Source organism: Tubulanus polymorphus, chromosome 7 (genome assembly GCF_964204645.1).
Source record: "Tubulanus polymorphus chromosome 7, tnTubPoly1.2, whole genome shotgun sequence".
Lineage (NCBI taxonomy): Eukaryota > Metazoa > Nemertea > Palaeonemertea > Tubulaniformes > Tubulanidae > Tubulanus > Tubulanus polymorphus.
In genome coordinates, this window is record NC_134031.1 from 15,597,928 (window position 1) to 15,612,240 (window position 14,313).

At 39.3% G+C, this 14,313-nt stretch overlaps 1 protein-coding gene across 2 annotated transcripts; it reads right to left on the reverse strand.

Moving 5' to 3' along the window:
- Positions 1-9,961: 9,961 nt before the first annotated feature.
- Positions 9,962-14,143, reverse strand: LOC141909009 (kallikrein-12-like). Of its 2 annotated transcripts, none has more exons than XM_074799333.1 (6): positions 13,955-14,143; positions 12,256-12,439; positions 11,664-11,782; positions 11,188-11,340; positions 10,265-10,398; positions 9,962-10,165 (listed from the first exon to the last, which is right to left on the reverse strand). In XM_074799333.1, exons 1-6 carry the CDS (start codon positions 14,016-14,018, stop codon positions 10,004-10,006), a joined length of 816 nt encoding a protein of 271 aa, XP_074655434.1. In that variant the 5' UTR covers positions 14,019-14,143; the 3' UTR covers positions 9,962-10,003. The 2 variants fall into 2 exon arrangements, with proteins under 2 accessions (XP_074655434.1, XP_074655435.1); XM_074799334.1 differs by having other exon boundaries at positions 13,974-14,133.
- Between the last annotated feature and the right edge of the window lie 170 nt (positions 14,144-14,313).

The following is a 14,313-nucleotide window of genomic DNA, read 5'->3' on the forward strand; positions in this document are numbered from 1 at the left end:
GTATAGAAGCCGACCACGCGGGCAAGCCGTAAGCGATAGCTAACGTTGGACAGTAAGATAACTAAATTAATTCACATCACGTTATACTAGTCGTGGAAGAACCGGCTACAGATATACCAGAAGACTAGTATCGGTTCTATACGTATGTGACAGTCATAAGAAATTGAGCAAATATAGTTCGTATACACGACAAGTACAATATCCGTGACGGTTTTCTACGGCCATGTGTTTTGCTGTTGCTGTTTGGGCGATTAAAGATGATATCTCGACGATCACCATTGATAAAACACTATATCCGCATTTGAGACAGCGAAAATCTCGCAATAAAGACGAGAAAATGATAAAGCCCGACAAAATGTTTCCTTGAGCAGGTAGTTTTTACAACACGTTTCGACTATTAACTAATAGTCATCTTCAGGAATACTGAATATTGAATTCGGTATTCCTGAAGATAACTTATAGTTTTTAGTCGAAACGTTGAATAAACTACTAAATCTAGAAAACATTTTCGGGCTTTCGTTATCTTGGTGCGGGATTCTATTCATATTATCCTGACGATATCCGAATGAGGGAATTAGCCAAATTCTGGAATTCAACTTTTCCGTACAGGGGCTGGTACTGAAAATGCTGCCATTTCCCAGCGCAGCATACAAATAAGGTTCGCGCTAAACTACAATTATGAAAACACAGATTTATCGTTTTTAACAGATTTTGGATTGCGAAATTCGTCGCGTATTTTGCAGGTCCATTTCGATTTTGCAGCGGCTGGTCTTCTGTATACGACACTAACCAGGATTGAGCGGTCGTTAAACCCGGGATATTTAATGAATTAGCGTCTAATCAATGATGTCTTCTCTCAAGATCGCGTTATGGTAGCCGCACCGATCGCACCCGAGAAATGAGAATCGTTTAAACAGTAGTGCATCGTATTTACACAGTCAGAAATTTGCCGATGCTTCCGTAGATGGACTTATTATAGGCTCTCGCTAAATGGCTAAAATGCTTGAAGGACGCATAACGACTGACGATGGATAAACTTATCGGATTTCAGGTGCGTCTATTTCGACAACTGAACCTCGGTTTAATGCGAGTTGAATCATCGATTTGAGATCTCTCGAAAAGGATCCACTGAGAAAAGTGAGACACAATGGCCGGGATATCGTTCTCTCCCGCTCCAGGGTTTATCCTGTTGGGGCAGAGTTTTTTTTTTAGGCCGACGGTTCTTCTATTGTCTCGTCCCTATCATACGAGACCAGGGTCCCAGTTTCACGAAAACGTTTAACCCAAATTGTTGGTATAATTTCTGTAATTGGTTTCTTCATTTTTTCAATGAGGACAACAATTCAAACTTTACCGATTTAAACTTAACTGCTTCAAACTTAACTGCTTCAAACTTAACTGCTTCAAACTTAACTGATTTAAGCTTTACTGCTTCAAACTTATCTAATTTAAGCTTTACTGCTTCAACTGTAACTGCCTCAAACTTAAATGATTTAAGCATAACTGCTTCAAACTTAACTGATTTAAGCTTAACTGATTCAAACTTCACTGATTTAAGCTTAAGATTTAACTGATTCGGAACTGCACAACAGGAAATAATATCGGTGGGTTGGAGTATGTTCATATAACAAAATGAAAGTTTTGTCTTTGGATTGGTTGGGTAGGCTATATATGAATATGCTGTACGTGATGAAGTCTAGGCATTATGACTCGTGGTGACCATAAACACGATATGAAATATTCATTCGTTGACTTTATATGATAGCACTTTCTGGCAGCCCTTCAAGTACGATCGTCTGACCAACTTAATACAAAGGACCAGTATCACTTCCGAGCAAGTGATACTTAGACAATACAGAGTTGAATTATGTAACTGAATATCTAATGACTAACAGGAGTTCGTCTGATGTGTCCGTAAGAAACCCTAATACAAAGAACACGGCAGATCATCGGAATCGACAGCTCACGCCTGAGTAGCTCGGTCGGCTGCGATCATCAAACGGAGTCGTCTGCATATCCCCTTTCTCCAAAATAAAAGGAAGACGTTTTGTCTCGCTTGAAGATCGAGATTTTTTCCTAGATGTTATCGACGTAGCAGACCCGAGGATGACGATAATGAACGTTATTATCGGGGCTCGGATAAAAAGAATCGTTTGTGTTTTGTTTCTATTGCTATTCAATGGCTTCACTGGTCCTATGCTGATTTCATTAGCAGACACCGCCGCGGGCGTAGATATCTGTATTTAGAGGTAAACATTATGATAAACAACATCAAAATATCCAGATGAAATTAGTAAAACGAAATGAATTTACATATCTGTTAATATATAAATGAAATGCAAAAGGGTCTAGGGTCAGATAGACGTATGCCGGGCAGCTGCGGAAAAAGCCAAAAATGCTACTAAGGAAGCATTGCGTATTGGCACAAAATGAATACAAAAAGATGACTGCGCATTGGCTGCTTACAGAGAATGGAAAATAAGATTAATGATACACAAAAATTTAATTTGTCATTTGGGCAGTTTTCGATTGGTGTTTGCCGATTCCAGAATTCTCTTCTGGCGTGTTCGTTTTGACCAGAATGCGCTCTACCTATTCCGAAATAGCATAACCTGCCGAAACCTGACAGAAGCATCCGCTAGAGAGTTGTTATTATCAGTTTTCATTCCTATTAAACCTTGCTTTAATCATTAATTGGCATTTTGCCATACATATATGTCACAATACCATATTATTCATTTCGCGTGACAAGGACAAAGAACGTATTTCGATTTCTTTTTAACAAATCTGTGACATTTCCGATGCTATTTTTACTAGTATATCTTTGATCGTATGGTCGTACTATATCTGTCTACGATGTTTATTATATACCATTGTCTGCGCCATTGCGGATATATGCGGTAGTGTGGTCGCCGAGAGGGTTTCGGCGCGTGCGCAGCGATCGATGCGATGTTGTTACGGTAGACACGTTGCTCTTTAGACGCGAAGTAATAATAACATCCTAGGGGCATTTCCGTATCCGCGCCCGACAACTCGGGGCGTTCTCCACACCGTACAAATATCAAGTTCCGTCGATGCGTTTCTATTAGTTCGCATTACCGGCCGCGTAGACATCGCCTCGAGAACAACCTCGTCACGCGCATGCGCAAGCAATCTGCCCTTATCAGAATACATATAACGCGACGCAAAAAAAAACGGAGTTTGTTTTTCTTGTTAATTTGCAAAGTACGATTTCGCCACGTCAATGACTGATATTCACTGGTTCCTATTCCTATTTAGCCCCTTCTCATTTTACCACTTATTTCATTTCCATTTCGCCCCTTTCCCTTCCCCGTTCCAAATGTGTCCCTTTCCCATTTTGCCCCCACCCTTCATTTTACCTTTTCTCAAATTTCCCATTTGGCTAATCCCATTACTATGCAATTGTCTAGTCATGAACGGGGATGTTCGTCGTCAAAAAGGTGGATTCGAATTCAAATCCAGGAAATAATCTTTGTAGATAAGCTTAGATAAACAGGGTCATCACGAGGTTCTGCATTGATGGATCGAACCACGGATGATGGATACCCATAAAACAACTAAATATTTAAAAAATGTTTAAAAGCATTACTAAATATACCATCCATCGCATTTCGTTTCGCATACGATTTTACGACGAACAGGAGATATCGTCGTCGGTGGTATCGTTTCTATCGTTCCCTCGAAATAAAAGTAAATCGTAGTCGACGTCCGTTAATTATTTCCTATAGCTACGGTAAGTGGCATTTTCTGCTGAAATTGGCTATCATAAGAGACGCACAATCGTCGGTGACGACAGCACCGTGTGCTGCGCGATGCGTGTGTGTGTTGTGGAGATGAGAAAATAATCAAGTCGTTGTCGTTTGTCTATTCCGTCTCCATTCATGGTCAATTGAGAGCTGCTCCGGTGATATCTATTCGCCTTTCGGAACAAAGCTAATTTCAATTCGTAATGGATTCGATAGACATCAATTTATTCCATTCGCCGATATAGCGTTTAACATTCAATATGATTGCCGTTGAAACAACCAGGCTTTGTAGCGTAGGCGGAGGCGGCGTTGGTCGCAGCCGTTGAGGCAATAATCGAAATTGCTTATTTCGTATTTATTTGATTCGTTATAAATTCGCTTTCAGAAACGGCGAGTACAACGGCTGAATTATAGATGGATAGATATGCGTGAGTTAACATGGCGTGAACCCGAGTTACACACGCGTACACTGCACTTTCGTCGGAAAGTGCCTAGAAATCAGCTACGCTACATTAAAATTGATGGAACTCGTCGTAGTGTATTATCGAAGCTCCTTTAAGTCGGTTAAGACCTGTTAAGCTGCGATCTTAATCACACTGTCGTCGGGTATTAAAGGCCTGCTGGAGTCGGAAGCCTCCCTCATTACGCGTTCGAACTAGAATTTTCATCATTTCTCGCTCGCGAAAAACGACGTCGACATTTTTAAACAGTACCGACTTAAAACACGATTATGAGTTCATAAAGTCAACGTTAAGACGAATAGTATTTTGAATGTTGACTAGATTCATTCGTAGCACGAGCTTTCGCTAATATAGTATACTAGCAGGATAGCCATCTTCGTTGGTTGGTGGGATGATATAAACATCATGAACTTCCTCACTGGTCAGGCTATAGGCTAGTTCACTAATTTCCTCATAGAGGGAGACAACTTCCAAAATGACTGATGATGTTTTGTATTAGTTACGATTTTCTTTTACTAAATATATTGCCTCCTTGTTATTATTCACATTTTAAACTATAACGTAGGCTAAAAACCTGTCCAGGGTTATTTAGTACTGAGAAATTGCCACATCAACATGAAACACCCCACCCAATAACCTCCATAAAACCTCGAACCCATTTATATAGTTATCTAGATACTCTTCGTAAGATTACATAAGAGTTTATTCATGTATTGTCATCTCTACAAGTAAAGCCAGCCTATAAAAAAGCTTATACTAGACACAAACTTTGATTCATAATTTTCACGGAAGATTATCGGGTATATTAGTTCACAGAGGTTGAAATCACGTATAATGACCTGGGCCCGGTTTTATAGAACGGTATTACCTTTAACCCGGGGGCTAACTTTATTCATTTTCAATCAAGTTAGCCCTCGGGTTAAAGGTAAAACCAGTCTATAAAATCGGCCCCTAGATCTTAGATAGACTATTTCTAAAAACCTGTGAATATCCGAGGAACGGTTGAAATAGGTTGAATCTAGCGATTTTCTTTTTCGAAATGCAAATATATCCGGTGTTTAGCACGCTTTGTCAGCGCACTTGCTAGCAGTGCCTGCGGGTGCACCGAAAACAGCACGATTGCAATCAATGAAAGTGCAAACGAAGCATAAATTGATTGCGGAGAATAATTAAAACCGAAAATATCGACGTCAATCTGCTGCGCGTGGTAAATAAGAGTTACTCACACGAAAACCCAATCGTCAATCAAAAGCGTAGCGTAACAGTCTAATGAACGCATACGAAGTTTTAATACATCTCTACTTCATTTGGACGCAAAACAATGAAACGAAACTGATACATTACAATACATTGACATGTATCGAGACAGATTGAAAACAGATTAAGTTAACTGATTAAAATCGGCTTGAGCCTCACTAATAATAGGAATGTTGACAAACTGTGGTTTTGAAATATATACTTGTCAATAATTTACCTTGCCTAGCTTAACACTTAAATTAGTGGCGCTATATGGCGTTATCCAGACTACCGCTTCCGTTTCACAGGGAGAGTTCGAACAAACTCTCTAAACTGACCACGTGATTTACCAATCGAGTATGTATAGTATATATGGCGAGTATAGATTTACCAAAGAAATTGAGCCCTTAGTTTTTACGCGTGGTATTTAAGATTATACTTCCATTCCCTGTAGATTTGACGTTTTTGGAGGGAATTATAGATTCATACAAAACTCGACGACGGCGGAGGCTCAGGTGGATTGATTACGTCCAAATTGGCATGACATGCGCGCGCGTCTTATCAACCGCCGGTTCCACAGATGAGAAACATTCTATGCGCGGTGTTCCCAGTGACAAATATGTAACTTCGGCCTTAACCACGAACTCTAGAAAGAAGGTGAATCTCGATTTTCAGGTCATTTATGGCATCATTTTCATTTAGAACACTAATTTCAAGCCTCAGTCGGAACAATCAACCCCCGATTACCACCCTCCCACATAATTCCACCTACCGCCAGATTTTCTCAATGTACATCTCTATACAAATACGTAGTAAAACACCCCCGATATACCGCCATACTCCCTTTACCGCCAAAAATCGTTCGGCACCGATGTGGGTGGTTTATCGGGGGTTCACTGTATAGCCATTTGTTGAATGATATGATAGGGCAGTACCAACAATATTCATTACGATGATATTTGATTTGCTGCTTTAATGCCATGTTCAAAATGGCGTTGTCGAATGGAATAAATGGTTGTGCGTTCATAAATATCTAATACGTACAGCTTTACGGAAATTGGAAAATTCCCAACATCGCGAATCATATTTCAATTTTATATGTTCGAAAATGCTTTTTAGATTCAATTTCAATAAAACGTCTATCGGCGCTTTGTATGTCGCAGTATCTACATGTTATCGTATTTGCTGTTTATCATATCTGAAAAATAGACGACGTATTTTCTGATGAAGATAACCGCTTGTTTCGTTCGGAGGACACGCGTTCGTCGAACTGCTTTTGAACTGAAAATTGCCCGCCTACTTACCGCGCATTTACCCGGTCAATTGCACCCACGCTGACCACACAATTTCCCGGAAATCATATCTAACAATTTCATCTTCATCTAAATGTGAATTTCGTCTATGTATGATATGTTCGAGGCCGTGAGTTGCTTAGGTGAAACACGTTGATAATGAATCGATAGGTGTTTAGATGATGCTATAGGGGCACATGCAAACAACAATCTAACGTTCGTCTAGTTAATATAAACAATTTGCGAAATCGCGAATCGACACCCAATTCATGAAACATTTCCTAAATATCTTGATAATCGTTGACGGCACATTCTGCACAATTTAAGTTCACCTTAACCTCCATTGCGACCCATGCGCACACTGATATCATGCCAGCGAAAAGTTTGATACCGTTTATTCGACGTATCCTAAATTCTCCAATCATAAAAAAATCATATACTAATACATATTTACCTATTATTCATTCTTGTAAAATCTAACTTTTATAGATTAAAATTTAGCAGATTTCATGGTTCTAAATCAATTGAATTGATATCTGTTAATACCTGCTCCAGGAAGGCGGCATACGAACCACCGAAGTAATTTCTAAGGTATACGGCGTACTCTGAATTACAATTCAAAGAAAAATTATTTCCTATTACCTTTTTTGGTAATGTAATAATCATAAACGTAATAATGTCTGTCTGGTATTATATTGTTTGATATCGGTGTTCCACATGTATATCATATTCCTTTGTACTTGGATATGTCCACCATACGATTTTGTATGACTTTGGTGATGAATAGATAATAATAGTGATAATGATTTTTTTTAAATGACAATGATACGCTGGAACCATCTCGTATCAGGCGGTCTATGCATGGTTTATTGTTGATTGTATTTAAGTCCGCCAATACTTCCTCCTTTCAGCCCCTGACTTACCCTCAACACACATGTAACGGTCCTTCTATAAATAACGGTAGGTTTCATATCGAAATGACATTAATTCCGCGTATATTTCCGGCCTTTTCTACTTTTTTGAATATACTTTTTGCATTAGATGAAGCGTTGACCGCGTGCAAGGGGGAAAACCGTATTACGTTTAGATTTTTATGTCACCTTATCTATAGACCAGAATTTAAAAAAAACCCGAATCCTTTTTCATGAAACCGGTCGTAACAACATAACGATAAATCAGGGAAGTCATATGTAGTCAAGTCATATATATGCATATTGTGAGCTGTGTTTATTCCTGCTGTAATATGAAGCAGAATTACTTACGTTTGTTCACAATAGAAAATCGCCTTGTCACAAACGCGATAAAATAAATTCGTTGTTTACTTGTGATAATAGAGCACCGATTGACATTTGTTTTTAAATGACATTAAAAAATTCTAACGTTACCGATAGTTTTTATCCTCACTCGCTATACGATAAAAGGGAATATCATTCCAAACGCTTACCTGCTTCGATTAATACGAATATCCTCCTCGCGAGTCCAACATTTCACTCGAAATGATTCGCGATCGTTTCTTCGTTTCGTCTCGACAGTGTTGTTACATCATCGTGGTCGTATTTAAACTATCGTTGCCGTCGTCGTCGTTTGAGAGCCGTTCTGATATTGCGGTACAGCTCGCTACAGATACAAGGCGAGTCTGGTTCAATGCTGCCATTTCCTGACTGTACGATGCAAGCCTTGTAAACGAAGTCGTGAATTGCCTGACTGTCGCGCTGCCGTGCGAGTGAGCGAGCGAGCGGGAGTGACCTCCACATCTTGAACCGTTCGGTATAGCGCGCATTGGAAACGTTTGTTCGGGGTTTATTTCTATAGAACAGGAACGACGATATGATATATGATATGATATATGATATATGATATATGATATATGATATATGATATATGATATATGATATATGATATATGATATATGATATATGATATATGATATATGATATATGATATATGATATGATATAAGCTATATGCTATATGCTATATGATATATGATATATGATATGATATATGATATGATATATGATATGATATATGATATGGTATATGATATGATAAATGATATGATATATGATATTTCGCGACACTGCACCGATGACGGCGTTTTTCGCGAAGGAACCACGAAAACCTGAAAACCGGACGAGGTGGTGTTTTCTTCAGTTGGTTCGTTCACACGTTTCTAAGCAACCGGTGCGATCAGATGGTTGAGTTCGTCGCATTAAAAACGAACGTAAGCGCTCGAATATTTGCCGATGAGGAGTAACCGTACGCGCAGACGTATTTGCGGGCAATTTTCCCCCCAGTTAACGCTTGCTGTCATTAATGAAATCGCGCGATACGACGAAGACAATGGGGAACGCTTATCGGAAAATCACGCCGAGGATTTAGAAAATTCAAGTTTGCTTCATTAGAGAGCTGGGAAACCCGCATCCGATGGAACTGACGGAATAATCGAAGTTCCTCTCAAGATCCAATTGACAAAAAGTCCAAAATATTGAAGAAAAAATTGAAAATGGCCCGAGTGGAAATGTCATTGCTCTACCAGTTTTCTACCACAATATTACGGATTTGTTCCTTCAATTGAATCATGGGCAGTCACTTTCATACGGAAACTATCATCCCCTTGTTCGCATTGCTTGATAACAATTTTTTTTACATTAAGCGGCCATGTTGGATCACGCATTTCTTTACCAAATCACGCGAGACTTGTGATGAAAATTTCATTTGCTAAGCGAAACCATTATGCTCAAGTCTCGCGAGACTCGGTGAGACTCCGATATGGAATAGGTGTATTAGGAACTTGCTATTCATTCTTTCATTGAATCGTTTTTTTTTCTTGATGATTGAGAGTTGTTGACTTCTTACACTCTGTGTAATATATGAATTCCAAGAATTGGAATTTCATCATCAGTTACGCGGGTTATATCGGCAAGAGAGACTTCACATTTGGAATGTGTCGTGTTGCGTATGTGATGAAACTGCAGAAGGTTGCAAATGAGTCCTTTCAGGTCTAAATCTGACAGCAAATAGCTGCGACGGGTTTCCTCGAATCACCGTTACTAAGGTAACAATTCCGCAATTTTCGCTACGCATCGCCAATAATAGAATGAAAATTGTGCATCGATGGGGCGCACCTGTTTACATTACCTACCAGATCACCAAAACCAAAGATAAAAACTATCTACAATACTTGTTGAATGAAATTTAACGATTCATATTTCAATATGTTTACTATATATAGATAATTCGAAGTTTCACAGCGTTTGTGTTTTGCGTATCCACGGCAGGTAGTAGGCTGTACTCGTATAGACTGTCGGTACTCCCAGTACTCCGCAGGTTTTGGGACCGAATGATACGATACCGTCCAAAACGTAGCGACCTCCCCTGAAACAAGCCAATGGTCCACCACTATCCCCCTGCAAAATACCGTATCAAATATAACATAAATACGTATAGTATTTTTGGTCGTCTTAAAAGACTTCATTTCGCAGTTAAACATTGCGAGGAAAACGTACGTGACATGTGTTTTTGATAGTTAGTCCTCCGGCGCAGACGTGCTGCTTGGTGAGTTTAGTTTTTCTATAAATACGACTGCATGCCTTGTTATTTCTGATTCGGATTTCGACGTGATTCAACGTATTCGGGAACTCTGTATAGGTTTAATGATAAATCGAGAATCTGATAATATTCGTATGAGCTTTGATATTTTGAGGCGAATAAATATCAATTATCATCATACAACACAAAACAAAAACATCAAAATGTACATCCTCCCGCAGGGATGGTATCGAGACTCGTCACGGTACGAAACCCTGCCACACTAGCCCGAATGTGCAGCCACATGCGCAGCTAAGATGCTGCCATTATCAGCCAATCAAAAATCTGCTTTTATTTATCCCGGGTTTTTCCATTCAAAGTTTATCCGTGAAAATTTCCTCGGAAATTATACAACGAACAATCTGATTGGTGCCGCAAGTTTTCGTGCGGGAAAGCTGCGCACTCGGTCTACTGTGCCGCGGCTGAGTATGGGGATGCCATCAGGCTCGAATCCCTGCCGCTGGAGGATGAATACTATATACTGTAAAACTAAAATTTCAAGATAACTCAAGTAAACATAATCACACTAGGTACTTAGAAGCATTTCAACACACAGATAGGCCCTATTTGACATTATGTGACGCCTATGCAGAAACACTTTTACACAAGGTACAATTGCCGCTTTGAGGACAGTAGAGGCCTCCCTAAAGAAAACCAATTGGCCTACGTTGCGTTTTCCTAATATTTAGAATAATCAATTGTTACATTGACTTTTCTATACTTTTGTACTGCTCCGTGTACAGTACTGTAACGGAATATCTTTGTAACAATCTATTATGTATATAAATCATAACCGTATAACCATGAATATAACTTATAATTGAGCTGATCACACTCTTACTCGAGCCATTCGAGTCGATTGCACCCCAGCCGGATACGATACAGCTAGCACCTAAAGTCGGTCGATCGTCCTCGGATGATGGTAGGTTGATCACAGAAGTGCGGGCGTCCAGCTTTACCGGTAACTTCATTCTAACTATCGCTATATCATCTCCTAGAATTTAAATAAACAAACGTTATCGGTTGATTAGCGAGAGATCCAGCGAGAAGTTCGGATTTTAAAAGGGGTTATATTCTTTTAATCAGTGCTGCTTTTCGAAATAGGCTGTAAAAGCTTATCTTTTTCAAAGAGAAATTTTTAATTGAGGCTCAATGAGATGGCAACGTTTTGAAGTATATTTCGATATTTGAATAGGCGTTAATTAAAGTTAATAATTGATGCTTCAAAAAAAGTTGATGATAATCGCGTATGGAATACCACAATTCAAATTATCTATGCTTTAAGTGAAAATCCTGAAACTGTTTGCGGAAACGTACGCGCTTTCGAGCTATAACCATTTACAACTATTTCGATAGGTTTAACGACGTTGTTCCAGTTAAGATTCGCCACGTCTACCTGGCCATGAGCGACAAGATAGTTCCCCGGTGCTGTAGTCCTGTGACACGAATAAAAAAAAACAAACAGACAGTTCCGAGAGAGAACATCTAAAAGTATGTCGTACATTCTTGATGGATGGCAGTGATAAAACTTTAGATTCCCCATACGTCTACCTGGCCATGGATGACAAGATAGTTCTCCGGTCCTGTGACATACGTAAAAACAACTAGTTCCCCGACAGCATTAAAAAAACAACGTCATACATTTTTGATGAATGTCTGTGATGAGAAATTCCCTACGGACGATCATTATTACTTTGCCTCATCAATCTTTTATATTTTTTCATATAGTTTTTTGTTTTCGTGAACGCTGAGGCTAATAATGTCGTCGTTTGTGTACAGAATATATGCATATCTATTGGGTATAGAAATGAACCCAAAGCTCGTGTTTTCGTGTAGACTGCAAAAATGATTGTCAATAAAATAAAATTCTGAATTGAATTGAATTGTCGGACTTTTTGATAAGTTTTACCGTCTGAAGCAGTGCGCCGCCGTTAGTACGTGTCTCGTATCAATGAGGGCGCCACCACAAATTGGCCACATCCGCTTTTGATCCGGGGTATAGTATATGGCTACCGTCCACGCCTGATCGCCAAGATTCGATTCCATCCCATTTACAATTCGCCATTCGGAGTTGATAGTGCGAAAACTTGCCGCTGAAAAAATTAACACTTCGCTACCGAAAAAAAATCACTTTTCGCTGTATGTATCATAGCAGATTTACTTAGTCTAGTAGAGTTTTATGTCCCAACTGCAAGTAAGAGTGTAACCCTGGTGGGTCTTAAGAGACGGCCAGGGCCTTTTTATACTGCAAGTAAGAGTGTAACCCTGGTGGGTCTTAAGAGACGGCCAGGGCCTTTTTATAGGCTGTTATTACTCACAACCTGATTAACTTAGCAGAGCTGAGTCCATGTCATGTATCTTTACAACCAACCGAGGTGGTTTCAAAGCAGGGACCTCTTGGTTTCCAGTGCCTTTTTAGCCAGGGCCGGTACCTTTTTATAGGTTATGACTCACAACCTGACTAACTTAACAGAGCAAGTCCATGGAGGTGGTTACGAACCAGGACCTCTTGGTTCCCAGTCCTCCACTTTAATAACCGAGCTAACCGCGCATTACTGGCCATGGCGTTTCATAGATAAAACATCATGCATTCAAGAAATGGTTTGAAGAACATGTATTAGAATTCAATTACCTCTTTTTTGATTAGCAAATCTCAATACGCTTGCTTTGTTTACATTGTTATTAATTGATTTGGAGAAGTACGGAAACAGACCAAAATATTCGAAATGCAACCATATTGACTCTAGGGCGTAATTTGCGTATGTATCTAGAGCGGTTTATAATCCTGCGTCGCCAAAGCAAGAATTCAGAGTCGTGATTGTAATATTTCATGCTGAAATTGAAGGGAGCTCGTGTCGCGTGATGTTATTGTTATGGACGGTTGAATTCATAGAAATTCAATCAACTAACACTGCGTCTATACGTAATCAAAACCATTCACGGGCTACCGTATCAAATATTGCGCAAAGTCGCCAAATTCACCCGTGTTCAATTCCTATTACCAGTTTCATTTTGAGTATATGAATTAATAATGCCCGGGGTCGCTATCCGATCGAGACTTCACTCGCGTTTAGGTATTTTAATAATAATATGGTTCATGTATTACTATTGTAAAGCGCTATGATTATCTTATATGATAGCGCTATATAAAGAAATAAACTATTATTATTGTTATTGTTATTATTTCTATTTCATTATCATTTTTAGGTCAAATAGTCCATCTGAGATAAGATCTGCGCCGAAAGACCGTATATCGAATAAACTAGTTTACCTATAAAGTATTATCTGTCTTAACGTTTAACTACTTGAAATAGTGAGAAGATTCGTGGAAGAACCGTGTAAACCCGGCGTAGAATGAATAGAACGAGACGATTAGTACTCTATACGCTAACTAGTTTATCAAAAGCACTAGCTTACGCTACTTAGTGTATATTAGCTTCATCGGGTGAATGAGTATAGTCAATTGAAAAACAACCGCATCTTTGACTATACTCATTCACCTGATGAAGCTACTATACACTAGAAGCGAAAGATCGTGCGACTTATAAACTAGTTAACCTATTAAGAACTATTCGTCTGGTTTTACTTGTTTAAGGGTCCATACGTACCGAGTTGCGATATACCCACCAGAGCTAAAATGAACGCGAGTCCGTCGCCGCCATTGCGGTGCATTTTGTCGTGATACAAGCGGCACTTCGTTTGTTCGTCGTCGAAGTCATAAACTCATCCGCAAGCCGATATATCATAACATTATGTGAAATTATAACCACGTTCGGGTGACAGCCGCTATGGCAAATATGTGATAACGAACTAACTAGAACACGGTAGCGTGTAATGAAATACAACACAGATAAATCGCTGTTTGATAGGGCCATAAAATGTGCGTAATTTTATGTTTTTAATTTGGAAAATATGCCTCAAGATGATTGCCAACCTTGTAAACAATTCGCGCGATTATCGTTGTCAG